The following is a 27,480-nucleotide window of genomic DNA, read 5'->3' as shown; positions in this document are numbered from 1 at the left end:
TGTGCTGTGCGCCCTGCACCTGCCTGCGGTTTTGTCCTGACGCGCGCCCCAATGTCCATTTCCGGCTCTTCTCCATAAAGCTCTTTGGCTGGGGAAGAAGCTGGCCTGTAGCTGTCACTTCGCTCCGGGGCTTTGGTAACCGCCTCCCCGAGCTCAGCGGTCAGCAGCGGGACGCACCCTGCACCTGCGCACCCGTCTCAGCGGCCTGGAGCTGGGCCTGGCCGGGTGGGCTGCCTGGGGTCCTGTTTTTTCCTAAAGGCTCTGGATCTCCTTGGACCGGCGGCCATCATGCCCCCTTCTCTGAGTGCGAGGCGATGGGCCTGCCCTGGGGTGTGGGTGGGGGGTTGGGGAGGCACTGGCTGTCACCGCCCACATCGGCCCCTGCAGTTCCCTTCCTGGGAGTGGATCCCATGGGGTGGCCGCCAGCCTGGGCATGTCTCCCCTTCTCCTCTCTCCAGGCAGACCTGGTCATTCCTTTGTCTTCGTGTCCCCCTAGATGGAGCAGGCCCAGGTCCTGCCCACCCCCCATCCCGGGGCCTCTCTGGGGGTGGTGGGCAGCCAGTCTCCCCACCTCCCCTCCCCCACGACAGTCAAAGGTGAGCCTCCCCCAAGTGGAGTCTGGAGGCTGGCGGGGGGCCCTGGCACTCACCGCAATTCCAGGAAACACGGCCGACCTCGGACCCCCCAGAGCCACCCCCGCAGGGGAGAATCACCAGGGACAGGCCCCAACAGCGAAGTTCACGGAATCTCCTGCAAGAAGTCAGCCACCCCCACCGCTGGGCTAAGGAGAAACAGAAACCGTCACCAGCCTGAACCTTTTCGTTTCTGCAGCGGACGCTTGTGGGAACAGCCCCTCCCAACTTCCTCCTCCTTCCGCACAGAATATGTCCCTCTTCTTCGCTGGACCCGCCTGTGGTCTTGCCAGAGCTTGCGTGTCCCAAACGGAAATTCTCTGCCGTTCCTAGATCAACTAGGAATGATCTAGATCGTTCCTGGATCAACTAGGAATGATCTAGGTCGTTCCTGGATCAACTAGGAATGATCTAGATCGTTCCTGGATCAACTCATTAGTGCTGATCAAGTATGGGGCTGTTTTAGGTTGAAGGTGAACACCTGCTTTCCGCCTGCTTCCTGTGGCCTGTGGGAACTGCAACTTCTCCCCCTTCATTTTCCTCCTGGGAGCCAGGGGACCAGACCTGACCTCCTCTCCCCATGCCTCCCCCCTCAACCAGAGCCTGGCTGGTTCTTCGCCAGTCTTGAGAGTGGACTGGGGGACCAGGGGAGCACCACGGGGACTCAGGTACTGGGTGCATCTGGGTAGGGGGCTTGCCGCGACCCCCAAGAGCAGGTGTCTGTGCCTTTTCGACGTGGCAGGCAGCCACCAGACCAAATGTGGGTCAGGGTGAATCCTAGGCTGCCGCTGCGTGGGGGGAGGGGAAGTTCGTCAAAACCCCAACAGTTCTGTCCTGGCTGGCACAGTGACCAATGTCCCTGGCTTAAGCTTGCGGGTTAGCCAGAAAAGGAACGTTTAAAATGAGCCAAAAAAAAAAAAAAGCAGCACATTCACTTCCAGCTTGGGATGGCCCAGCAGGGGTCAAGGGGCCGGCCCTCCTCCAAGAGGCGGTCACAGCTGGTGCAGGGGCAGGAGTGCCTCCCTCCAGGACTTCTGCAGAGCTGCCCCCAGGGCCAATAGGTGTGGGTAGGTTCCAGTGGGCGCCGGAAGGGGCGTCCCGGTGGGGGCTGCATGAGGAGGTGGTCCAGCGGGGGGTTGGGAGGAGGATTCAGCTGAGCCTTCAAGGGGATGTGGGAGGGAAGGGACAGGGAAACAGACCAGAGGGACTGGGTGTGTGCAGTGGGGGCTGCGGAGGGGGGGTGGTCTGTACGGGCCGCGTGGGGAGGGGGCCCAGGGGGCGTGCAGTCGGGTGGGAGCTGCGGGGGGGGGGGTGCAATCCATTACAGGCTGGGGTGAGGTGGGGGGCCAGACAAACGGCCAGAAAGGGCTGCTGCGAGGGAGGGGATGGTCCAGTGGGGGCTGCATGGGGGCGGGGCAGGGGTTAGCCGAGGCTGTGGGCGAACAGGGACAAGGCGATGGCCCATAACAGGCTGCGGAGCGGAGAGCGGGTGGGGGGGTACGGGCCAGTGGGGGCTGCAGCCCGAGGGTGGGGGAGGCGGTCCAGTCCACTGGGGGCTGCACGGGCGGCAGGGGAGGGGAGCGAGGGACAGTCCAGTGGTGGCTGGGGGCCGAGTGCGGCGGCAGGTGGACGACCCCGCAGGGGACTGAGGCCTGGAGACCTGCAGACCCGGCTGCACAGGGGGCGGCATCGGCGGGCAGACCGTCCGCGGGTACGCCAGGCCCCTCACTGCCCCGCCCAGCCCGGGCCAGGAGGCAGCCGCGTGACCGAGGTGGGGGGGCGGCGCGGGGGCGGGGCGGGCGGGGAGGTTAGTGCTCGGGCGGGGGCGTGGTCGTGGGCGTGTCCGGGGCGGGGCTCCGCCGCCTTTCCCGGCAGCGCCCGCGGCCACGGGTCACCGTGTGCGCCGGGACGGCGCGTGCGCCGGGTCCTGTGGGTCCTCGGCCCCGGCGCCCGCGCGCCCCGAGGAGCGGACCCCTGCCGCCCAGGTACTCCGCGAGGCACGCGGGGGCGGCTGCGGGGGGCGTGCGAGGGCCCGGGCCGGGCGCCGGGTGCTCAGGGCGCGGGCGAGGTCCGTGCGTGCGGGACGCGCCCTGGGCGCGCGGTGACCCGTTGCTCCTGGCGCGGGCCGTGGGTCCCGCGTGCAGCGCCGCACCCTCGCCTCCGGCCGTGCAGGGAGGGACTCGGGCTTCGCCCGCCCGCCGCCGGATGCCCGCGGACGCATGTCTCCCCGGGGCTCGCGGTGCGCGCCCCTCGGAACCCCTGCCGCTCCCGCAGAGTCCGGCTAGTTGGGGGCTGAGGCCGCCCCGACCCCCGCCCGTCACCGTCGGACTCCGCGGCCCTTAGGCGGGATGGGCAGGACCGCGTGGACTCGGGGCACAGCCATCCCCGGCGCACGTGTTCCTCGGGCGGGAAGGCGGGGGATCCCCGGCCCACCCACCCGACCCGGGGAGCCCTTGGCGCGCCTCCCAGTCCGTGCGGGGCGCGTTTGTGTCCCAGCCCAGAGCCGGAGGCGCGGCTGGCGCGGAGAGTGCGGGAGGTGGCCTGGGAGCCCGGCTGTGCAGCAGCCGCTCCCGAGTGGGCCGACACCTCTGCGGGAGGAAACGATCCCCAAAGGTCCTTTGCTTCCCACGCTTCTCCCCGAGAGGCCGGTGCGCTCCTGAGGTTCTTTGCAATCTGGGGGTGCCCGGCCCCAGCCGGCCTGGTGTCAGAGCCGAAGCTGGAGTCTGAGCCCGCTCGGAAATCCGGAATGCGTCTAGAAAAAGCGGTTTTGCGTTCTGCTCGAAGCACAGGTGGGATTTGGAGCTGCTTCCTGCTTCCTGGGCAAGCGGCCGGTGTTTCCTCTCGGCGAGCCGGGGGGCGGCGGGGGCTCCTGCACCCCGGATTGGATCAGCAGAGCTGGGACTTTGTGTCCTGGGGGAACTGCTTCCCTCTGCCGGCCTGGGTGCCCAGAGCTCACCGCTGGGGTTCCCGGATGGTGTCCCGCACCCCCCCACGCCCCCCACGCAGACTGCCTTGCTCACTTCTTTGCATCTCCTGACTTGGTGCTCCTAGTTCCTTTCTTTCGGACGGGGCTTTGCGGGGTGTTAGTAACTCCAGACACTCCAGTTCCTGCTGCTGGGCAAAGCTGATCACCTCCCAGGTGTGTTACACTTGAGGGTTGAGCGTCTACAGCGGTGACCGCGGGTTTAACTTTGACTTTACTCTTTGGAACAGGGACTGTGTCTGGTGGTTTGGGGGGAGGGTGCAAGGGTTTTTCCTTTTCACTAAGAAGGTAAGGAAACAGCCTTGTTAGCCTGGGAGAGCGGTAGCTGATTTAAAACCCAGGACACATGGTGTTTGGTTCTGGGTCTCCGGGCTAACTAGGTCCTGAAGGGACCAGACGCTGGTGCTCCACACTAGCCGCGCCCCCCCCCCCCCCCGCCCGCCGCCCCAGGACAGGTGCCTGAGGGCTGTGAAGAGGGGTCCCTGTGGAACTGTCAGAACCTTCTCTGGGAGGCACGTGATGGGGTCCTTTGCTTGCCCTGAGGAGGCCTGAGGTTGCCTGGTGCTGGCTGGGGTCAGCACACTTGTGGTCCAGGCCAGTCCTCTTGTCTGTGACCTGCCCTAAGCGTGGGCACCTCACTTGCCGTCTGGGCTGCCCGCGAGCGTGTGAGGGGGTCTTTCCACCTTCCCCACCTGGAGTGCGAGCCTGGGAAGGGCCTCTGTGTTGGGAAGAGCAGTCTGTGTTTCCAGAGAGGACTCTGAGTCATAGCGGCGGTGGCCGGCCTCCTGTCAGGGTTGGGGACTACCCCCAGCTCAGGTGAGTGGAATAGAGACCCAGGGCAGCCGAAGTCCACTCGGGACGCAGGCGGGGCCCCAGGCTGGCTGCCGAGACGGCTGGCTTCTGGGCGGGTCAGCCCTTTTCTTCCAACCTGAGTCCCTGCGCGTGGCCTCTCTCTGGGGAAGCTGGGAGCCAGGGCTCGAGGCTGCCTGCTGTGCCCCCGGCCCTCAGACACCCTGGTGCTGGGGTGCCCCGCATTTCTTCTGCAGTGGCCGCTCTTAAAAAAGGAGTTCGAATCAGACTCTGGAGTTTCAGCCCTTGTTGCTGTGTGGGTGCTGCTGCTCCAGGGTTGGGGCCGCGCTCCTCCCCGTGGCCTTGTCCGGCCTGGCTCCGCTCAGAGGGACGTGTCGTCCAGCCTGTTTCAGAAGTCTCCGTGTTGACAGAAGTGCGGAATATGAGCCTCAGAGATGCACATTGCAGAGCGGCCTTGGGCCTCGTGACCCCGGGGTGTCGTTCAGACCTTTGTCATCACTGCCTCCCCTCGCTCTTGCGTGGCCTGTCGCGCTTGCCCTGGAGGCCTGGCTGTCCCTTCTTCTGGGACACCAGCTGGGGGCACTCGAGCTGCCAGGGCTGACCAGAGGTCCGCTGTGCTTCATGTGCGCTGCCGTGGGGCCTCTTCTCTCGGGAATCTGGGGGCTGCCTGTGCGGGGGGCCCTAGGATGGTGGCCACCCCCACCCGAGTTGGAGGACGGGCAGGTTTTCTTTCTTTCTTTTTTTTTTTTAAAGATTTTATTTATTTATTGGACAGAGAGAAATCACAACTAGGCAGAGAGGCAGGCAGAGAGAGAGGAGGAAGCAGGCTCCCTGCTGAGCAGAGAGCCCGATGCGGGGCTCGATCCCAGGACCCTGAGATCATGACCTGAGCCGAAGGCAGAGGCTTTAACCCACTGAGCCACCAGGCGCCCCAAGGGGCAGGTTTTCTAAATAGCGCGCGGGAAGAATGTCTGAAGCAGAAATGCAAGTGGCCAGTGTTGAAGGGATGCGCTCAAGGGTCTGGTACCTTCTGTGCTTCTTGCGTTTTCTCTGCCATTTCTGGTGTGGGCCAGGGTGAGGCTGGACTGGCCGTGGGGCCACAAATGCACTCTTTGTCCAGGATGAGCATTTCCGTTCATGACATTGGAGAGAGGGTCCAGGCGCCTGGGCAGAGGAGAGCTCAAGTCCCCCTTTCCATTGGGTGTGCAGTGGGTGGGAGACTCCTGGCCACTGGAGACGTGGGTGCACTGGCCCTGCGGGGGGTGGGGGACCAAGCCAACTAAGGGGCCGTGAGTGCGGTGAACACAGCGTGGTCCCCGAGGTGCAATGCGTGTGAGCCCGGGGCTCCGTGAGCTGTGGAGACATGGGGCCCTTAGCTTCGGGTGATTGAAGAACAGGCAGCTGCAGAGGCTTGGGTGTGTCCCCTACAGTTGGGGGGGTACTCTCCTTCACTCCCACCATTATAAACAGGGCGGGGGGGGGGGCTAGGTTGTCCAGCTTGTGCCCCGCACTGGGCAGTGTTCCCAGATTTCAGGCATGGGGTTAGGGGATAGGCTGGGAAGGAACGGGCTCTCTGAGACCCTGTCTCTGCAGACGCTCCCCCGAGCCTGTGAGCTCCCTGGCCAGCCCCTGGGGCGGCTCCTTGCATGCCTGTCCTTCTGGGGTTTGGGGCTGTGGTTACCCTGGAGGACTCCTGGGGGCCCTTCCGGGCAGTGGTTGGGTGCCGGCTTGCCACGCCCGCCGGGGCCTGGATGTCGAGCTCTGCACGTCCAGCCAGGAATCCCGAGGTGGCGTCCCCTGCGGGTGCTATGCTGTTCCACCTGCTCAGACATGCCTGTGGGATGTGTTAAGGTGCAGAGTCCTGGGCCATGACCCAGACTTCAGACAGCTGCAGCGGGCAGAGCCCAGAGCGGGAGTTTCTGACAGTTCTCAGCATAGCGTACGAAGCACTGCTCCTTGGTTTCAGAAGCTCCAGGAGTCCAGGATCCAGAGCAGAAAACATTAACGCGTTTGGTGCTGGTGCTTGAAACTTCCGCCACTGCCCCAGGACTCGGGGACACCAGGTGAGGGAAGTTCCCGTCGCTTCTGGAGGTGACATTTTTGAACAGGAGGGCCAAGTCCTCGGGGCTCCCAGTCCCCTGGGGGCAGGGGCAGGGGCTGGGGGGGACCCACTCCCGGGGACCCTGGGCTCAGGTGGCTTCTCAGCTGCTCACCCCGAGCTGGAGAGCTTCCCTGGCCGGCGGCCAGAGAGTGTTCCTGGGAGTAGGAGAGTGAGCTGGAGGGGAGTCTGAGGGCTGGTGTGGGTCCCCGGGGGGGCACCCGACGTGGGAGTGGTTCTGCCTGTGGCAGGCCCTGGGGCCCTCCCATCCGTTTATGCAAGCTCCCAGTGGGTTTGGGAAAGCGCGGACCGGAGCCTGTCCTCAGGAGTCCTTGGCCTGTGTCCCCAGAGCAACAGTTTCCCGCAGGGGCAGTGGGGGGGGGGGGGCAGAGGAAGCTGCAGCTCCCCAGCCTGGCCGATGGTTTCATTTGGCCTCTTGGGAGCACTGAAGGGGGTTAGCCCAGGACATTGTAACTCCTGGCACCACCCTCTCTCCCGCATCAGTCGCTCCCTCGGAAACCCTGGCCTTCCCGCAGCTGCGCCTCACCTCTGCCCTGCCGTTCCTCGTCGCGCCCACAGACAGACCCATAGCCTGTCTTCTTCAGGGCTTCACTGCTGTCCCTTCGTTGTCCCTGTGCCACAGAAATAAGCGCAGATGCTTAGATGTTGGGAACGGTCCTGCTCATTGGGCCACACAGTTCACTTCGCTGAGGCCCCAGCCCTGGTGTGGGGACTCCGTCTGCTGTCCATGGTCCTGGGTGGGGAGGGCGTCCTCGGCAGTCCCCTGGCTTTTCTGGGCCTCATCCTGGGAGGAGTGGCGGCGGCGGGGTGGGGGTGGGGGGGTGCTTCCTGCTTGGACAGTCTCGAGCTACCTGTGTTGGGAATCTGGTGGCTTTTCCTCGGGGTCCCTGGACCCCGCCAGCCCCACCAGGCTGGCCCCACATCTTGGGAACTTTTTGTGCCCACTGCTGGGAATTGGAGGGGATTTCTCCATGGATCCGGACCCTCTGCAGTCACCCTCTGTGAATAGGCTGTGCAGGAATGAGCACAGAGCTGTTCCAGCACCTTTCAAACCAGCCGCCCTTCTGCCCTCGGGGCACCCCTGCCTCACCTGAGCCACAAGTCCCCTTGGCACTGGCCCCCTTCTTCGCCCACTCACGGTGCGGCTGTAGCTTTTGACCCATTTAAAGAAGAACTTTGTATCAGTGCCGTAAGCACAAAAGCCATATCCCTTGCTACGTAGAAACAGTCACAAAGATAAACAGTGGCACCGGGTAGGTAGATCTGACTCCCTGCTCCTCTCTGTTCCGTGTAGTGGGATTGGGCAGGGCGGGAGCCCTCTGGACGGAGCGCTGTCCCCGTGGGACCTCGCGGTCTGACCAGTGCTGCTTCTGGCTCTGCCCAGAGTGCCCCAGGGTGAGGCTGCCCTCGGGGAACACACGCCTCTGGCTGCTTCTCTTTAGGGGAGCCTCAGGGGCTGCCAGGGTCAGGAGCCTTAAGGGCTGGGCCTCTGTCCCACATACTGTCCTTCTGCCGGCCCCCGCCCCCCACGGCTCCTGCGTCTCCCTTTGCCCTCCTCAGCAGCGGTCAGCAGTGCCAGCAAACCCCATCTGCCACGTCCCCCCGTCTCGTGCCTGGAGTCCCCCCACCAGAGACGGACGGGACAGCACTCCCAGGCTGCACTTGGGGCCGCCAGCCACCCTCACTGTGTGCCTGGCGTCCCGGCAGGACCCTTCCAGCCGGCTCTGAGCCATCTTGGGGCCAGGTGACATGGGGTGGCTCTGGCTGGGTGCCGAGATGCCAGCGCTCCCCTGGGGCTGCTCCTGGCCAGGGACGTGGGCTCACGGCCACAGCCACCCACTGTGAGCTCGTGGGAGGAGCTTGGGTGCCCAAAAGATGGGACTTTAAGTTGTGTTTGGTTTGAGTTGATCAATACTTAAGGTGAATTATGGGCTGCGGCAATCTCGCGGGCCTCCTGGTGGCGGTGACCGCCTGGGCTGGCGGGGCCAGACGTCTGGGCTGTGACATGCGCTGGGCGATTCTCGGGGCTGGGGCCCCCTCCCCATGTGGACGTTGTGTCCCGACCACGTGTGAGAGCCCTGGGGTTTGTGGGGAGGAGGCATGGGGTCCGAGGGCCGTGGGTGGAGCTGCCTTGAGCCCGTGCTCATCTTTCAGGAGCACCACCGTCTCGTCCGGGGCCGCCAGGGGGGCTGGGCAGCATGGTGCCCTCTGGCCAGCTGGCGAAGAAGCAGGAGCCTGCGGAGCCGGGGCCCGACCCGGAGCTCAAGTCCTGGAGGTGCCTGGTGTCCTACCTGTGTTTCTACGGCTTCATGGCGCAGTTGCGGCCGGGGGAGAGCTTCATCACACCCTACCTCCTGAGCCCCGATAAGAACTTCACTCGGGAACAGGTGCGTGGGCTCCCGGCCCGTAGTGGCTGAGCCTGCAGGGTTAGGTGGGTGGCCGTGTGGTGGGAGGGGTCCTGCCCTCCGCGCCCTCTCCAGGGCGCCTTCCCACGGAGGGGGCGGGGGGGGGGGGCGGACTTGGACTCCTAAGCAGGCTAGTCGAGGAGGGACGGCAGGCTGCAGAGGGGTCCGCGTCTGCTGAGGGTCTGAGGGAAGAGAGTGGGGAGGGGGGCACCCCGCACCCCCCGCCAGGGGCTTGTGTGGCGGGAGACCTCTAACAGCCATTTGCCTGAAGGGACAGGGAGGGACTGACTGGGGAGAAGGAGGAAGATCTCCTGGTTGGAGACTTGGGTAACAGTTTCTACCTGGGGCGGTAGAGGAGGGAAAGCAGTTTTCTCCCCAGAGCTCTCCTTATCGGGAGAACAAAAGAGCCGAAGGGCTGTTGGTAGATAAAATGCCCGGTCAGGCCTTCTGTCCCCGTGAGGCCTTCTGTCCCCGTGAGGCCTTCTGTCCCAGTGAGGCCATCTGTCTGAGCCGGTCCCGCCCAGCCCCTGGCCTCAGGCACCGTGCCCTCCAGCGCATCACTGGCTAGGCCCCACTGAGGCTGGGCCCCACTGAGCCGCGGGCTTTCTCTGGGAGCCTGGCCTTTCTCCCTGATTGAGAGCCTGACCCCTTCCCCTTGCGGACCTTAGAATTCTTAAAAGTCACGTGGAGTCGCTGTGCACATGAGGCCTGACCTGACCTGTCTCAGGTGGGGGCCGGGCCCTAGTGGCTGGTGGTGTGGCCTCTCTGGCTTGTGTCTGCCCCGGGCATGTCAGTGGGGTCTAGGACAGCCTCTGTGGCGTGTCCCCGCTGGGCTGACTGGGGACACTTGTCCACACATGTCCGGGCTGCCCTGACCTCAGCACACTCTAATGCTTGAACGGGTACTTCGACAGCGTCTGTTAGCCCCGAGGGAAATCCGCTGCAGGTGTCCTGGGCACGGCTATGTGCGGGCTTGGTGTCGCCGGTACAGACTCCCACCCCCGCCGCCCGTGTGGCTGGCTGCCCATTTCCCTCCGTCCCCGGCAGCGGACTGGCACGGCTGAGTCTCTGCCCGTCTGATCGCCGTGGAGAGCTGGCTTGCTCGGCATGTACTCCTTTGGTCTGCGCAGTGGGCCCTGGGCCCGGCTGGCACCTGCGGTCCCGGAGCTCGCTGCGCCGGCCTCCACATCTTCCTGCGGGGCTGTCCCCCTCCCGGTTGCCCTGGGGGATTGGACCGTCATCTGTTTCTTCCCGTCCGGGCCAGTCCCTCGCTTTGCTCGTGGTGTCCTGTTAGGCTGGGGTTTTAAGTTCTGGTCCCGCCAGATTTTCCCTCCTGCTGCTTGCTGGGGGATGCCCCCATCCTCCCTGGCGTAGTGACCACCTGGCCCTGCGGGTGGGGGGAGGCTACTCTCTATCTTCACGCCTGCGGCGCCCTTCCTTCAGGCCGCCTATTCTGAGTCCACAGCACCACGCCCACGGGGAGCCCATCCGGGACTGCTCACAACACTCCTCCTCGCGGGCCTGCCCACCTGTCACCTCTCAGCCTGGGATCATCAGGGCCCAGCAGGGAAGGCCACTGTCCCGCTCCCCTGCCCTCCCCTTGCACGGGCTTCAGCGCCCCCCCCCCCCCCCCCGGTGCTGCCAGGGATCGGGCTCGCACTTCCTGTTGGATTTTGGGTTCCCTCGTCCTGCTCCTGAGAACTCAATGTTTTGCATCCTTCTTGCCCTTGCCGTGGGTCTGCCGCTGCCCGCCCCCCGCTGTTCTGGCTGCTCTGGGGCCCTGCCGAGCCTGCCCATTCAGGGAAGCAGCTGCCGGGAGCCACCTGGGTCCAGATCCGGGCACGGTTCCTGTGCTTTGCGGTCCGCCTGGCCCTGGCCTGTGCGTACACTAGGCTCCTGGGAAGGCGTCCAGGCAACACTAGGCTCAGCCAATAGGAAGCTGTCCTTGTGCCAAGTGCTGGGCCACTTGGCAGATGCTACTGAACCCCAGGGACTTCGTGGGTGCCCACTCCCCTAGTACCTTCCAAGTGTGACGTGGGTCAGCCGCCTCTGCCGGCCCGTTGGCCTGCCGAGCTGGAGGAGAGCCCGTGGAGGATGCGGGGAGGGCGAGAAGGGGAGAGGAGGACGGAGGAGGGCAAAGGAAAGGAAGGGTAGTCAGTCCTCCCGAGTCTCTGCCCCTTGGGCTCTGCCGTCGTAACTGAGGGCCTGATGGGTGCCCTGGGACACGTGCCCACGTCTGGGCTCGAGCCGGGGCCCCGTGGCTCTTGGTGACCCACTGTAGGGTCTTCTTTCCCCTGGGACTGACCTGCACTCAGTCTCAGGATCCCTGGAGGCCTTTGGTGCACGGTGCTGTGCAGACCACAAGCTTTGGGGTTATCCCTGGCTTTCCTGTGGGGGTGTGGGTTGATGAGGCCACCAGGCACAGGAGCCTCAGCTGGGAGGGGACCCAACAGCCTTCCTCAGAGTCGTTGAGGCTTGGCCACCTGGGGCTGAGACGGGGGTCCAGGGCACAACCCTAGAAATGCTGTTCCACCCTCGTCCGGGACCGCCTGAGGCTCCCCCTGGGTGGGCAGGGCTGCCGACAGCCGCGGGTGAAGGCTGAGGCACCGGGGTCCACCCAGCCGCCCGGAGGCTGGCAGGTGGTGGGCACAGCACAGCCCCACGTGCTGACCCGAGGCTCCATATGGTCCCTCGGTTTCCTTATGTGGGACCTTGGGGCCTGCTGGCTCTTGGGGCTGGCTCAGGGGTGGTTCCGGGACCCGAGTCAGGCTTAGTGCCCCAAGCCTGTGGATCCCCAGGGAGGCCGTGATCTCTAAGGGCCCAGCTGGGTCTGCCCCGGTGGATGGGAGCCATGGCCAGAGCCCCCCCGGTGGAGTCCGGTGGGGCTGGGCACAGGGCTTCCCTCGCAGCGTCCCTGTGCCCTGGGACCCCCTGAGTTGGGCGGCGGGTGCCGTTCCTCTGCAGAGAGGCGAGGCCCTGTCGTGGCCACTGCTCTTCTGTTCCTTTTCCTCCTGGCTTCCTCCCTCCCCTGCCCCGCGGAACCTGCCGCCTGAGGCTTCTCCTCCCAGGCCGAGGCATACATCGGCCCCACTGTCAAGGACAGGGACAAACCAGGTCACGTTTTCATCTCCTAAAAGCGAACCTGGGTCGCCAGGCATTCTGGTGTCATCTGGGACTGTCCGCGGTTCGCGCTGGCTTTCCCCAGGCCGTGCTGGCTGGGCCCCAGGGAGCCGTGGGAGGCCCGCAGGGTGGGTGCCCTCCGATGGGGGGGTGTCTCGCCCAGGACCGTCGCCCCCCCCCCCCCCGCGCGCCCCGCCCCCGCCCCCGTCACGCGCCCGCTGTCCCCAGGTCACCAACGAGATCACGCCGGTGCTGTCCTACTCGTACCTGGCGGTGCTGGTGCCCGTGTTCCTGCTGACCGACTACCTGCGCTACACGCCCGTGCTGGTGCTGCAGAGCGCGAGCTTCGTGGCCGTCTGGCTGCTGCTGCTGCTCGGCCGCTCCGTGCTGCACATGCAGCTCATGGAGCTCTGCTACGCCCTCACCATGGCCGCGCGCATCGCCTACTCCTCCTACATCTTCTCGCTCGTGCGGCCGGCGCGCTACCAGCGCGTGGCCGGCTACTCCCGCTCGGCCGTGCTGCTCGGCGTCTTCACCAGCTCGGTGCTGGGCCAGCTGCTCGTGTCGGCCGCCGGCGTGCCCTTCTCCACGCTCAACTACGTCTCGCTCGGCCTGCTGAGCGGGAGCCTGGTGCTCGCGCTCTTCCTGCGGCGGCCCCGGCGCAGCCTCTTCTTCAACCGCGACGCCGCCGCCTCCGAGCTGGCCCGCATGAACCCGGCCGCGGCGCGGGGGGCCTGGCGGGCCTGGACGCCGGCGCGCATGCTCCGTGAGCTGGGGGCCACCGCGCGCTCGCCGCAGCTGCGCCTCTGGTCCCTCTGGTGGGTCTTCAACTCGGCCGCCTACTACCTGATCGTCTACTACACGCACATCCTGTGGAACGTGGTCCACCCCACGGCGGGCAGCGCCTCGGTCTACAACGGCGGTGCCGACGCCGCGTCCACGCTGCTCGGTAGGCCCCGGCCCTGTCCCCGCGGCCCCGCACCCCCCCGCCACCCCCCCCCCCCCCCCGCCGCGGCCGTGACCTGTCCTGCCCCCCCAGGTGCCATCTCCTCCTTCTCCGCGGGCTTCGTGAAGATCCGCTGGGCGCTGTGGGCCAAGCTGGTCATCGCGGGCGTGACGGTGGTGCAGGCGGCGCTCGTGTTCCTCATGTACAGCAGCAGCGACATCTGGCTGTGCTACGCGGCCTTCGTGCTCTTCCGCGGCGTCTACCAGTTCCTGGTGCCCATCGCCACGTGAGTTGACCCGAGTGCGGGGCTGTCAGGACGGGTCTCCCGGCCACTGACGTGCCAGAGCTCAGACCGGGCAGGGGCGGGCAGCTGGGAGTGGAGAAACCGTCCGCGTCTATTAAGAGGCGTCTTTTCTGGAACGTTCCGTGGGGAGCAGAAGGGGCGTGAGCAGGCCGTGCTGAGCTCACTCGTGTCGGGGGCAGCAGTGAACTGGGCTTTCTGAGTCCGGCCCAGTCGTCCAGTTGTCCACAGCACAGCCTGTCTTGGCTTCCGTGACCCTGAGCTTGGTGCAGAGCCTGGTCCCCTTGCTGGCCACGGTCACCGGCGCTTGTGAAGCCGTTCTTCCCAGCTCCCTTCCCTGTTTTTGAGGCCCCAGGCGCTGCTGTGGGCCCGTCTGTGGTGCACAAGGCCTTTCCCATCCCCTCCCGCCACAGGGCAGTGACACACAGCCCGGGAGTGACCAGGTGGCCCCACTCGCCCTCCGCCAAGGGCTCTCCTGGTGCCCTTGCATTTCTCACACCCCTGGGGACTCTCTGTCTGTCTGCGGATGTCCCTAGAGCTGCCCTTCCTGCCCGCTTCTGCCTTCCAAACCCTTCTCCCTCCCGCACCCTGCTTGCTGTTAAGACCCTGGTATGCTTGAACTGCCCCTTTCACAGAGCCGGAGCCGCACACCCACATCACGCGTGCGGCTTGCACCCAGCGGGCGGGCCTGGCTCTGTTACCAGCTGCCTTTCTCTTGACCCTGGTTCCCTGCTGGGCCTCACTCCTCAGGCCAGGGTGGGGGACCCTCCTGGTCACCCCGCGTTAGAACGTCTGTCCCCACTGGTTCTCGCGCTCAGGCGGCATCCCCAGCTCCTGGCGCGGTGGGGCCGCCGACTGTGGCCAGGCCCCGGTCTTCCCTGCTTCCCGGCGCAGCTACCCCTCTCTCAGCGGGCAGATGTCCCGGAACATCTCCTTGGCACGCTCCCACGTGGAAAGGGGTCTAGGTCGTCTCGCATGCCATGCGCATCTTTATCTCTGCTGCCGGAATGTCTTCGCTGGTCGTAGAAACCGCAGGAGAGGTCAGGTCCGGCGTAGGTAGGTGTGGGGGGGAGCGGGTGCCACCCTACCCGCGGCCTGGCTGCTGGTGCTCGGGCATCTGGCCTGACGTGGCTCAGAGCTCGGCCCTCGGCCTCCAGCCCTGCCCGCCCGGCTGCCCACGTCCACCGACGTACTCGAACTCTTGCCGGTGCCAAGCAGCCAGGCCCCGGTTGGCGGGGGTGACGCGCATGGTGTTTTCCTGTGACGGCCCTGAGGTCAGCACTCTCTTGCCTACTTGTGGGCCAAGCTGGTCATCGCGGGTGTGACGTGTTTCTTTCTCTGCATCGGGATGGTGGCCACAGAGGGGTCCCCGGAGGGGCCTGGCCAGGCGTGGTGCGGGCTTTGGAAAGGTGTCAGCAGATAGCAGGCAAGCGCGTGGAGGGCCTGCGAGCGTGCAGGCCTGATGGTCTTCCCGTGGGGACAGTGTGGCCGGCTCCTCCCCGGTGTCAGTGGCCTGTTCGTTTCTGGCCTCTTCTGCGGGGTCCTCCGCTGCGCTTGCGTCAACCGAGTACGGTAGGAGCCTCCCGCCATGCGCTGTTGGCACGGCTCCGTTTGCTCCCGCTTGGGTTCGTGGAGGCCGTGAGGGAGACGCGGAGTGGTGGCGTGGCGTTCTGCCGTGGCGGGCATGTGGCCCAGCGTGGGCTCCCCCCAGACCTCCGCCTGACGCGCTCTTTCTCTCGCTCCGCGCGCTGTCTCACTGCTGCTGGTCTGGGCCCGGTGGTTCTGTCGTGCGCCCGCCTTGACCCAGCACAGTGGCGCCGCTCGCCCTCTGTCATCCTCTTGAAAGGCTTCTCGCGTGTGTCTGCGTCTTCGCTTTTCAGAGCTCTAGAGCGTCTCCTGTCCGGTCACTTGTTTCTGGAGGTTTTTCTGCAGCAGATCGGGAGGTGAACGCACATTCGTTCTCCTGCTTTCCTTGTTTGCGCCACTGCCATGTCCCTAACTTACCACGTCTTGAGCCGCGAACGACCGTGCTTCCCCGAGATGCTCTGCCCGTTCTCATGAGGACGACCGTCTCTGCCCCAGAATTACCGGGAGACGTTTCGAGCATCCTCCTGGGGGCACACTTGTCCTCGGTCTCGGATTCACAGAGTCGGGTCTCATGCCCGGGCGCGGCGGGTGGACAGCTGCCGGCCGGGCTTGCCGAGTCCCTTCGAACTGTGGGCGCCTCTCATTCCCCCGGAGTCTGACTTCGGCCGCTTTCCCGTTCAGTTTTCAGATCGCGTCTTCTCTCTCTAAAGAGCTCTGTGCGCTGGTTTTCGGAGTGAATACATTCCTCGCCACCGTCCTCAAGACCATCATCACCCTCATTGTCTCTGACAAGCGGGGTCTGGGCCTCCCAGTCCACTCACAGGTGAGCCCACTTCAGCCTCGCTGCCCGGGGGACGCCGGTGTCTGGGCAGCGGCATCTCCCACCCCACGGGCCTGGGGCTCTCGGTCTACTGTTGGGGCGGAGGGTTGTGTGCAGGGCGGCCGGGCATTTCCGGCCAGATGCCCAGACTGGAGCGGAGCAGGGAGGGGAGGGGGGCCGGATGCCCTCTGACGTCTGCGGCCAGCCCAGGTGCCGTCCGTCCTTTTTGGAGGAGCTCTGACTAGCCCCCATCGTCCCCCATGCCGGCTGGTGTCCCAGGAAGGATGGAGGCCTGGCCGTGAGCCCTTTCCTTGTGTGGCCCCGCTCACGGCCCTCGTTGGAGAGCTCTGCCCTGGCCAGCCCCTGTCAGACCCGGGCGCTGGCTCAGGGCCAGCTGTCTGTCTGCCGTACGTGTGACGTGTGTGGGGGACGTGAGGTTGGTGCCTGCTGGCCCCTCTCCAGCTCCTTCCCTCGCCTCACCCTGAGCGGGTTCTCGGTGCTTCTGAGAGGAGCTGGAGAGCTCTTGTTCCCGGGAGGTTGGGCCACACGCGCATGTGTGACTCCGGGTGGTCTCAGCCAAGGCAGGACCTGTCCGGCCAGCTGGCATGAGCCACAGGATGGTAACCGGGCCCCTGGGCCAGTGCCGTCAGCCGGGGGGGCTTGTGGCCTCCATCTGCCTGGAGCCCGGACACCCCGAGCTCGGTGGGCTCCACAGAGAAGTCCCGACCTCCACCTGAGGGGGCTGAGTGGGCACAGCCTCGGTGACCGCAGAGCTGACTGGCAGGAACAGACCTTCTCATTTGGAGATGGGCCCGTGGGGTTCGGACGTGCCCTTGGGGAGTAGGAGATCTGAAGCACCTGCTGTGTCTGCAGGCTTCGGGGGCTCCAGGCTGAGCACTGGGACCGTCCCCCCACTGGGGACAAGTGCGGCTGCACCTGTGGGTCGGCAGGGGGCTGGGGGGCTGGGCCCTGTGCCCGGGGCTGGGCAGGTGGGGGGCCTCCCCGGAAGCAGCAGCCTTTGCAGGGGAGCACCCTTGGCCCTGGACTTTCCACGGAGCCTGGCCTGCTAGGAGCCCCCAGTGGGTAGCCTCTGGGCAGCGGGGCTGTTAGTGCGGCTGGACGGAGGCCTGTCTCGGTTCCCAGAGGGCTTGGTGGACCCGGCCACACGGCAGCCCCGACCTCAGGTCGCTACCCCTGCTGATGGCCCTGTTCAGCCTGGGGGGCCCAGGGGCAGTGTGTCTGGAAGCCGGGCCATGCCCTGGGGCCCGCGTTTGGAAGAGGGGCTGGGCCTTCCCATGTCATAGCTCCCGGCCCTGTCGGGTCAAGTGCAGAGAAGAATACGTTGGATTTTCTCTGGCTGGTCTCATTTCCCGGTTAAAAAATAAATGTCGACATGGGGCGGTTAGTTCGTGATCAGAAACGCTGACGGGAGCCGCAGGGAAATCCCTGCTCACTTTCCCTGTTCACAGCCAGTGTATCCCTTCGTGGCGTCCCAGGTGCTCTTCACCGTAAAATAAAACAGCAAAAACGGGCATGTTTGGGAGCCACAAAGAACTACAATTCAGGACAAGCCACAGCAACACCACGGGCGGGCCTGACCCATCCAGAAGAGGGACATATTCTGTGCGGAAGGAGGAGGAAGTTGGGAGGGGCTGTTCCCACGAGCGTCCGCTGCAGAAACGAAAGGGTTCAGGCTGGTGACGGTTTCTGTTTCTCCTTAGCCCAGCGGTGGGGGTGGCTGACTTCTTGCAGGAGATTCCGTGAACTTCGCTGTTGGGGCCTGTCCCTGGTGATTCTCCCCTGCGGGGGTGGCTCTGGGGGGTCCGAGGTCGGCCGTGTTTCCTGGAATTGCGGTGAGTGCCAGGGCCCCCCGCCAGCCTCCAGACTCCACTTGGGGGAGGCTCGCCTTCATCGACTCTCGGTGTTGAGAGGGAGTCGGCGTTCAGGCTGGATGGAGACTTGTGGGACCCGGGACACAGCAGGTGGGGAGCTGGCCTGGGTTTGCTTGTTTTTTAAGTTAGACTTTTATGTTGGTAACCGTACGTTCTGATGCAGCGCGAGAGATAATGCAGACCCACATGCCTGTTCCCACTGTCCCCGCCGGACACGCCCTGCGGGGCAGCGTCCCTCTAGGGGACTGACCTTACACGGGCGAGATCGAGAGCACCCCTGCCCTTCAGGGCCTGCCGTGGCCGTTCCTGGCCACACCCCTGACCCCAACCCTACAGTCCCGCCACTGTCTATCTTCTTTCAGAGTGTCACTCAGGTGGAATCGTGGTCTGTCACCTGTGGGTTGGGCTTTCTCGCTGAGCCCCCCACCCCCGGGGTCCACACGGGTTACCATGTGCTCGTGTGTGTGTGTGTGTGGCCGTCCATCGCCGCCCTCCACTGGGCGGTGGACATGGTGTGTGTGCTTGGTCCTCGTAAAGGACTCTGGGCTGTTCTCGGGTGTTGGCTGTTGTGGACACGAGAGCCTTGAGCACTGAGCGCAGGCCGTGCTTGTCCGGGCGTGTGCGCAGCAGAGCCACGGCCAACTTGCGGGGGCTGTTCTGCTTTGCCTTCCAGCCGGCATGGACGGGGCAGCGGGGAGAGCCCGTGCCCCCAAATCCTTCCGGGGTCATCCCTGTTTTTTACTGAGCATCTCACTGGCTGGGGTGGTGCCTGTTCGTGGTCCCGATCGCATGTCCCCGATGTTGCAAGCCGGACGTGCGCCCCCCGCGCGTCATCTGGCGAGACCGCCCTCCGCTCTGCTGCTGCTTTCCCACCTGGGGGGCTTGTCTTCACTCTTGGGGCTTGAGTGTTGTCTGTCTGTTGGAGGAACTGGTCCTTCGGGGGATTTACACCGGACCCTCGAGCAACACGGTGTGTGTGGACTACGTGGATCCACGTAGACGTAGACTTTTTTAGCCGATGTAGTGCTCGCGACAGGTGTGTTTTCTTGACGATTTTCCGTAGCGCTGTCTGCAGCCGACCGTGTTGCGGGAGCGTGATCCGGGGCACACACATCATGCTCACGGTGTCAGCCTTGTCACTGATAGAGCCGCCGGTCAGCAGCAGGTGACCTGCGGTCAGTCGGACGTTACATGCGGCTCCTGGAAGCCCTGCGTTCTCGGGGTCGGCCGTGTCTGGTGCGCGCGTGCCCTCGGCGGCCGTGGCTCGTCTTTCTGTCCTGACGGGGTTTTGCAGAGCAGAAGAACGTCTTCATTTTGGCGAGGTCTGAGTCATCTGTTTCTCCCATTACGGATCTGAGTTTTGATGCCAAGTGTAAGAACTTTTGGCATAACCTGGGCTCTGGAAGTATCCCGGTATCTTTTTTAAAGTTTTAAAGACTGGCCGGGTCGGAAGAGCATGCGAACTCTTGACCTGGAGGCTGTGAACGCGAGTCCCACGTTGGCTGTAGAGAGTAGTAAAATGCATACGTCAGTCTGAAGAAGAAAGACATACGTGGGGCACCTGGGTGGCCCAGTCGGTTAAGCGTCCGACTCTTGGTTTCGCTCCGGTCATGTTCACAGTGTCGTGAGCTGGAGTCCCGCCTTGGGCTCTGTGCTGGGCGCGGGGTCTGCTTACAATTCTTTCTCCCTTTCCCCCTCCCCCACCCCCTTCTAAACAACAAAATACAAACAGCAAAGGGAACAACGTTCTGTAGTTGTGCATGCAAGCCTGAGCCGTCCTGAGTCGTGTTCGTGCGGGGTGTGAGGTTTCCATCAAGGCGCCTCGTCTGCGCACGTCCTGCAACGCCCGGGCTCTCGTTGACGAGACGCTCTTCTCTGCACCTGGGTCAGAATGCAGTGGCGCGTGTCTGCGCGAGTCTGCTTGTGGCTGCTCTGTGTGTCCCCGCGCTCTGCTCCGTCCTTCCCCCGCAGCCTCCCGCTCTCCGGCCGCGTGGGACGTTGCGATTCCTCCAGCTTTGGAATGTTCCCTCAGAGCTGTTTTAGCTGTTACAGCGTCTTTGCCTTTCCGTGTGAAGTTTGGAGTCGTTTCGTCGACCTGCCGGAGTCCTGGCTGGTCTCGCGGGTGTCACACTGGGTCATTTCTGGGAGGCGGGAGACCCCTGCTCTGCCGAGTCTGCCATCTGTGGACGGGTGCATTCTCCGTTTAGTTAGCACTTTCGGGTTTCTTCCAGCACTGGTGGTTCTCAGCACATACTGTACCTGCTGTGGTAGGTTTCTACCTGAGTATTCCGCTGCTTTTTTCAGCAGTCGTGAGTGATACTGTGTTTTCATTTTAGCGTCTGCATGTGCTGCCCCGGCTGCCGTATCAGAACACCGGAGGGCCGGCGGCTCACACAGACTTTATTTCTCGCAGTCCTGGAATCTAGAGTCCGAGACCAGGTGTGAGCAGGGCCGGCTCCGCCTGAGCAGCCCACTGGTGCGCAGACGTCGCCTTCTGTGTCCTCATGTGGCCTTTTCTCTGTGTGTGTGCACGTCTGTGTCTCTCTCCTTCTCGGGACACGGCCCTGTTGGAATAGGGCCCACCGTTAGGACCATTTTTGACCTTAATCACCTCCTTGAAGGCCTTGTCCCAGATATGGTCGCGCTGGCAGTGAGGCTCTCCCAGGCGAACCCTGGGCAGGACACAGTTCAGTTTGTGGCAGTATCTGTGTGTCGTGAATACCCAGAAATAAAGTCGGCGCTCGAATGTTGGCCGTTCACAGTCTCGCTGAGGTCATTTATTGTTTCTGGGGGTTTGTTGTCCCTGTGCTTTTAATTTCCTAGTCTTCCTTCCTGAAGCTGGCTCGAACTTTCTCTCTCTCTCTTTTTTTTAATTTATTTGACAGCCAGAGATCACAAGTAGGTAGAGACGCAGAGAGAGAGGAGGAAGCAGGCTCCCCGCCAAGCAGAGAGCCTGATGCGGGGCTTGATCCCAGAATCCTGGGACCATGATCCGAGCCGAAGTCAGAGGCTTAACCCACTGAGCCACCCAGGTGCCCCTCAAACTTTCTCTTCATCATTTCCTTCTACTTGCTTTATATTTATGTTCATGTTTTTCTAGGTTCATAAGATGAGAGCTTCGATTAATGATGAAACTTCCTTTGTGGTGTTTGCGTTTTCAGTGCTATGCGTTTCCCTCCCGGTACTGCCGTAGCTGCACCCGCACGTTGCATTTTCATTTTTGTCCGTTCCAGTGTATTTTCTGATTGCTCTTGAGACTTCTTCTCACCCATACTTATTTCAAAGAGTTTTGTTTAGTTTCCAGGTGTTTGGAGATTTTCCCGTATCTCTTTGTTGCTGATTTCTGTTTTCACTCTATTTTGTGATCAGAGAATACAGTTTGTCTGTCTTTTAACTTGATTGAGGTTTCTTTAATGGCCCAGGATGTGGTCTGTCTTGATAGGTGTTCTGTGGACCCTCGGAGGGGTGTGAATTCTGCTCTTGTTGGATAGAGCATGTTGTAGATTCCTGCCAGGTCCTGTTGTTGGTGACGATGTCGACTTGTTCTCCATCCTTGTGACTTTTGTCTCGTTCCGTTGTTGAGAGAGGGGTGTTGGCATCTCTGTCCTCAGCTGTGGGCTCGGCTGTCTGTCCTTTTGGTTCCATCATGTTTTCGCTGCACGTCCGTAGCTCTTCTGTTTGTTGTGTGTGCCTTGGGGATGGCCGTGTGTCTCGATGGATTGAGCTTTGACCATTATGGAATGGAATGTCCTTCTCTGCCTCTGGTCATTTCTTTTCTCTGAAGTCTACTCTGCCTGCCAGCAACATCATGTTTTCCTGTAACTAATGTTTGCACGACACATTCTTTTCTGCTTCTTTACCTGTTACCTGACTGTATCATATTTGCAATGAGTGTCCTGCGGATCGCAGCCGGTTGAGTCGTGTTCTTTCATCTATTCTGCCTTAGTAAGTGGCCAGTTTAGACCATTTACAGTTAGTGTAACCGACGTGCTGGAGTTGATGCCGCCGGACCATTTTTCTGTTCTTCTCTCTGCTTTTTATTTTCTGTGCCTTCCAGTGGATTGTTTGCACCTTCTTTAGAATTTCATTTTGGTTTGTCTGTTGTGTTTTTTCAGTATATCTCTTAGTACGGCTTTTTTGATGGTGGCTTTTTGGGTTAAATGAGCAGTTTGAGTGAAGTATAGAGATCTTGCCTCCTACCGTGTCATTCTGTCTCCCCCTGTTAATAGTACAGTGTCTTGACTGTTTCCTCCGTGTACCAGTACAGCCACAGGAGACCGGGTTCTGACTTCTGCTGTAACTGCCCAACATTTAGAAGATTCTGGAGGAGAAGGAAGATCTTCCATTTACCCGTGATTTGGCTCACCGTGTTCTTCTCTTTCCTCTTGGCCCAGGTTTCTTTATAATTTCTGTTTAGAGCATGTCCTTTAAGCCATTCTTTTCGGGCGGGTTGACAGACTTCTCGCTTAGTTTTTCCTTCTTCCAGGACTGTCTTGACTTCATTTCTAAAGATTATTACTGGATGTAGGCCTCTATGTTGATAGCTTTTTCCTTGAACTCTGAAAATGTGTTCCCTTCCTTGTGGTTTTCATGGCTTCTGATGAAAAATCCACTGTTTTCCCCTGAAAGTGTCACTTTTTTTCTGGCTGCTTTCATGAGTTTTTACTTTTTCTTTGCCTTTCGTTTTCAGAAGTTTAAATACGGTACGCTGGTCTGGTTTTCTCTGGGTCTGTCCTGTTCGTGGTTCCCTCAGTGTCTCAGATCTGTAGGTTTATGTCTCTTACCAGCTCTGGGGAGTCGTCAGCCTTAATTCTGTCAAGTACTTCGCCAGCCCGTCCTCTTTCCTTTTGTGGGATTCTCATGACACAGCGTCGTGTCTCTTGTTGTAAAGGGAATGAGACCTGCTTGTGACTCTTGGTCTGTCCCCGCTGCTCAGAGTTGGTGACTTCTGTCGCCGGCTCACGGAGTGTTTTCTCCGTCCCATCTGCTCTGCTGTCGAGGCCGTTCTTTGAGTTTTTAGTTTGGTTTTGGCATTTTTAGTTCTATCTTTCCTTGAATGTTTCGTCTGTTCCTGCTGTGTACTGCTTGTGGAAGCATTTTCATCTTGGCTGCTTTAAAGTCTTTCTCCGATGACATTACTGTCCGTGCCATCTCAGCGTCCTTGTCTGTTGACTGTATTTATTTAGTCAGAGGCCTTTGTGGTTCTAAGTCTGCTGGTGAGTGACTGAACACTGGGCATTTTGGATATTACGTTATGAGGTCTGGATCTTACTGAAACCCTCCAGTGTAACTGGCTTCTCCGGACACTGCTCTCACAGACGAAGTTGGGAACGTGGGCTTGTCACAGCCAGGTAACCGGCTCCCCAGCAGCCCTCCCGACCTAGGGGTGGATGGGGGCCTCCTCCTTACTGCTGCGTGGGGATGGGAGTTCCGGCTCCCCACCTGGCCTCCAGCCTCCCACACTTAGGAGGTGTATGGGGGCCTTGTATGGCTTCCCACGTGGTCTCAGGGGACACGTCAGGGTTGGGGTGTTCTTGCTGCTGCTGAGTGATGCGGACAGTTCTCTGCGTGCAGGAAGTTGGGGGCTCTTAGAACTTGGGGAGAGTGAAAGTCTAGGTTTTCTGTGTGGTCTTTGCTGGGGTGAAGTTTCCAGTTCCCTGCCATGCGCTGGCCACCACCACCTGGTCAGAGTCTGGCCGGTGAGGGTGGGTCTTGCTGTAGCCAGGGGCTCCCCTCTGTCAGTCCCTGTCCTGAGTGCCCCTCTCCCGTCCTTTGCTACAAAGAACAGCTTTTGTTGGGGTATTTTTCCTTCATCAACTGGCTTTTCTGGATTGCTGGTTTCTTCAGATCTAAAACCCAGTGCAAAGGTAAAAAAGCTCAGGGGACACACGTCTGTGTCCTCGGCTGCAGCGGCCCGACTGGTGAACCGCCCTCCACCGCCCGGAGTCCCCCGCTCGTGTGTGTTCTGTGTGTGGCGTCCAGGCTTCTAGCCACAGTCGGGGAGGAGCCGGGGAGACACCGAGCATCACGCCCCGGAGGCAACATCCTTGAGGGCTCAGTTCCCAGGGTCGGTGTGGGGACAAGCTTTCCTGAAGGCGTCGGAGAGGGGCGTGCAGGGGGCAGGGCACCATGGCCTCGGGTGGGACTCATGCCTGGTCTGGCCCGGGGATGTGGAGACCGTCCAGCACTGTCTGGCCCGGCGGTCGCTAGAGCAGCTGGGACGTGTGTGGCTGCACCTGTCCCCCGGGTGGGAACCGGCCTCGTGCTCGGGAATGCCTGGGTCTCTGCCTGGGTCTCAGGCCCGTGCAGCTGGGACTCTGGTGCCTCGGGCTGCGTGTTCTCGACCGGACTCCGCACACACAGAGGTCCTCGAGCCCTCGGCCACCGTGGAAACTTGACCCACAGAGGGAAGCATATGTCCCAAAGTGAGCGGAGTGCCTTGGGTGGTCCCAGAGGCCTCGCCGTAAAGGACGTGTACAGGGCTCTGTGGGAAAGTGGCAGGAGACCCCAGGGCTGTGCTGGACTGTGGCCTGGAGGGGAGCAGAGAGCGGGCTTGACTCCCGTGGCCTCTGCAGGAGGAGGGAGAGCCAGGGAGGCCTGCAGGGTCCCTGCCCCGCTGTGCCCTGCTCCTGCCCCTCTGCGGGGCTGAGCTCACCCCTCCCACCCCACCCCTGCCCCTCTCTCTGCCGCAGTTTTTCATCTACTTCGTGTACTTCCTGGTGCTGTTTGGCGTCTACCTCTTGGGGGCCTTGGTGGTGGTCGTGCGGCATTTCCGGGACGGCCGCCGCGCACCCCAGCCCCCGGAGCTGAGCCCCGCGGAGGAGAAGGCCATGCAGCCGCTGGACGCCCAGGAGCAGAGCCTGCAGCCCGAGGCCAAAGCCTGACCTCCGACCCCAGAAGCCACCGCCAGCATCCACCACGTCCTGGGGCCTTGGTATTTCGGGACAGACGCCCCGTCCACGTCCCCATCAGCGGTCCAGGTGTCCGGCCTCAGCTACATTCCAGGGTTCAGACTGTGGAACCAGTGACCAGTGGGGACCCTCCACGGCACCTCCCCGTGCCCTGCGCCCGGGGGCCACCTGCCTCAGGAGGGGCCGTGGCTTGTCTTGCCGTGGCCTGAGGGTGGTGCCCCTCCACCCTGCTTGGCACTCTGGTCCTGTCCCCGCCCACATGTGGTGGGCAGTGGGGTTCACGTGCCTCCTCATCGTCACCCCCCAACCTGGGAGGCAGGCCTTGCTTGTCCCTGGGGACCCTTGGCTGGGATGGGGACTCGGGCCCCCGCAGCACGAGGCTGGGAGCTGTGATTTCTGTGGCTCTTGGCTCCGTTTTGCAGGTACTTGCCTTAGTCCTCTTCCTTTTTAAAAAAACTAACCTGGACGAGAAACCCCGGTGGGCTCTTGTGTCCTGTGGGGGAAGCTGGACATTGACAGCAGGCCCCTGTAGGTGGATGTGGGGTCGCTGCCCCCAGACCCCACTTCTCCCCAGGCCTCCAGTGGCCTGCCTGTCCCCAGAGTGGGTTAAAACCGACCTACCTCAGCAGTGGCTGCGGGCAGCGTGGGGCTGCTCACCCGCCGGCCGAGACAGGACCCGCCCGGGGGGCGTCCCCTCAGGGGCTCTCAGCCTGTTGTGTCCCTTCCAAAATGCAAGACTGTCTGCTCTCCCTGAAGGGGATTAGACCACAAGCCCCAAGTGTTGGGGGCTCCTGACTGTCTCCTAGCCTAGCGGGGGCGGGGGTGGAAGGAGGTGGTCAGGAGGCCAAGGAGGGGGCCCCGGCTCATCCCCTGCCCCAGGCCGATAGGTCCCCCAGCGGAGCGCAGCCCTTCCCACGGCCCACGGGGTCTGGACCAGCACCTGTGGGTGCTGTGGGGGGCGGGTCGGGCATCCACGCACATGTGCCCCGTGAACCCTCTGGGGCGGGGGCAGGAGTCAGGAGAAGGGGCTGTGTCTCACCTCTGGTCACTGAGCACAGGACGCTGGGCTCTGGCCCCGGGGACTCCTGGCCCAGCGAACCCTCCCGTTAGCGGCCCCCCCAGGGGCCCAGCCTCTCAGCTGGTCCCACGCGCTACAGTGGCTGTGGGGCGAACACGGGTGCGGGGCGCAGACCAGCTCCACAGCCTTGGAGGCAGAGCCCGTGACCACATGACCACGGTGACCGGACCCGCTGCTGTGGCCCGCAGGCTGCAGAGCTGTGTGAGTGGGTCCTCGCCAGCCGCACGGTGGCCACTGGAGGAGGGACCCTGCCGTCCCCAAGATGCTCAGGCACTCCTCCCAGTGTCCCCTTCCCTGCGGCCCGTCTCGCCCAGGGCTCAGCCAGGCAGGTCCCGTGGAGCCGTGTCCTGGATGGGCGCAGGCGTGTCTGTCCTATTTGCCTCCCGACTTTTCCTTTTAAGACTGTGTTTATTTTGAGAGTCAGCGAGCACGAGCAGGGTTGGTGCTGGGCAGGGGGCGCGAACAGAGGGGCAGCAGCAGACGCCCCGCAGAGCCGAGAGCCGGACGGGATGCAGGACTCGGTCCCAGGACCCCGAGATCATGACCTGAGCCAAAGGCAGATGATTGTTGAACTCCGTGTCCTGCAGAGACGAACCTGAGACCCTGGCCCTGAGCCAGCGGCTGGGGTTCCGGCCGTGGACTAGGGGACGGGGAGTGGGTGTGGGCCTGGTCGGGCTCCAGGAGGTGAAGCCAGGCCCAGTTCTGCTTTGGGAAGCCTCGTGCCAGCGAAGGAGCCTGCGCATGGGGTGGGCCCGGACGGGACGCCACCGTCCACGGGTTGGGACCCTCAAAACTCAGCATGGGGGCGTGTGGCTGGCGCAGTCAGTAGAGCTCCTGGTCCCAGGGTCATGAGTTCCGGCCCCACCTTGGGGCTTCAAAGAAACTTCTTAAAGGCGCTGGCGGGGCCGAGCTCCACGCCGGGTGTGATCTCGTGGGTCTTGTGGGCAGCCGGGGTGGCACAGAGAGCTGACTGGGGTTGGGGTAACGGCCCGAGCCTGGGCGAGGGGGCCCCACCCTGTGCCCATGGCCTGAGCCGCCCCCCCGCCCCTGCAGCTCACAGCTGGGGAGGGGGCGCCTGTCACAGCACTGCCCTCCCTGGGGGCCCAGGGAGGGAGGGAGGCCACCGGGAGCCGAGTCAGCACCTGCGGGGGCCACGGAGGGCGCTGGGCCATGCATCCCACCCTCCGCTCCATAGTGAGTTCCCTTGCCGGGGACTGGGTCTACCCCCGGTCTGACGGCTGAGACGGCAGGGACAGGGCCCTGCGTGAGGGGGGGTGTGAGAGAGAACTGGCACCAGGCTTTGTCTTAAACTTTTTAAAAAATACACTCTTTGGCTTCCTTTTATTTCTTGAGGGTTACATCACACGTGAGCCGTACAAAGTGTCCGAGCCGGGTCCCCGCCCTGGGGGGAGGGGTGCTCCTGCCCGGCGCTTCGCCCGCCTCCTGGCCTCCCAGCGGGCCGTCGGGCCGCCCGCCCGCCTGTCCGTCCCGTCCGTCCGAGCCGGCGGAGCCCCTACTTGGAGGAGGAGGTCATGAAGCTGTTCTCGATGCAGAGCACGATGAAGGCGTGGTGGCAGCTCGCGGCCTTCTGCTCCAGCAGCCGGCCGGCCAGCAGGGAGGACGCCTGGCCCGTGACGCCCGCAGCCTCTGTCCGCCACGTCTCACAGTAGCTGTCGGTCAGCCGGCGCCCGCTGGGGTCTGAGCCGTGCCACACGCTCTTCTGGGGCCTGCGAGACGCCGCAGCTGTCAGCCCCAGACCAGGGCCCGGCTACTCAGAGCAAAGCGGGTGCTTCCCAAAGGCGCCTCGTGTAGGCTGGATGTGGGGCCCGCGGGGGGCGTGGAGCTGGCCGTCCCTGGTTCCTGGGGGTCCACCTCC

At 63.0% G+C, this 27,480-nt stretch overlaps 2 protein-coding genes across 14 annotated transcripts in view; one reads left to right on the top strand and one right to left on the bottom strand.

Moving 5' to 3' along the window:
* The first annotated feature begins 2,471 nt into the window (after positions 1-2,471).
* SLC19A1 (solute carrier family 19 member 1) lies at positions 2,472-26,930 on the top strand. 8 transcript variants are annotated; one of them, XM_046003788.1, is made up of 7 exons: positions 2,490-2,617; positions 6,392-6,488; positions 8,699-8,931; positions 12,298-13,018; positions 13,109-13,301; positions 15,585-15,726; positions 17,220-17,377. In XM_046003788.1, the coding sequence occupies exons 3-7, from the start codon at positions 8,743-8,745 to the stop codon at positions 17,238-17,240; spliced, it is 1,266 nt and encodes a 421-aa protein (XP_045859744.1). In that variant the 5' UTR covers positions 2,490-2,617; positions 6,392-6,488; positions 8,699-8,742; the 3' UTR covers positions 17,241-17,377. The 8 variants fall into 8 exon arrangements, with proteins under 8 accessions (XP_045859746.1, XP_045859744.1, XP_045859738.1 ...); XM_046003782.1 differs by lacking the exon at positions 17,220-17,377 and adding an exon at positions 24,308-26,930 and having other exon boundaries at positions 2,491-2,617; XM_046003783.1 differs by lacking the exon at positions 17,220-17,377 and adding an exon at positions 24,308-26,930 and having other exon boundaries at positions 2,497-2,617; positions 6,395-6,488.
* Positions 26,910-27,480, bottom strand: part of COL18A1 (collagen type XVIII alpha 1 chain) — a 79,803-nt gene continuing 79,232 nt past the window's right edge. For all 6 annotated transcript variants that reach the window (XM_046003781.1, XM_046003776.1, XM_046003775.1 and 3 more), the window contains one exon: positions 26,910-27,331. In XM_046003781.1, the coding sequence (XP_045859737.1) occupies positions 27,118-27,331 (214 nt within the window). In that variant the 3' untranslated portion in view covers positions 26,910-27,117. The remainder of the gene's footprint in view (positions 27,332-27,480) is intronic.

Source organism: Meles meles, chromosome 4 (assembly GCF_922984935.1).
Source record: "Meles meles chromosome 4, mMelMel3.1 paternal haplotype, whole genome shotgun sequence".
Taxonomy (NCBI): Eukaryota; Metazoa; Chordata; class Mammalia; order Carnivora; family Mustelidae; genus Meles; species Meles meles.
Note: the sequence above shows the minus strand (reverse complement) of the source record. Positions and strands in the feature narration are given on the sequence as shown.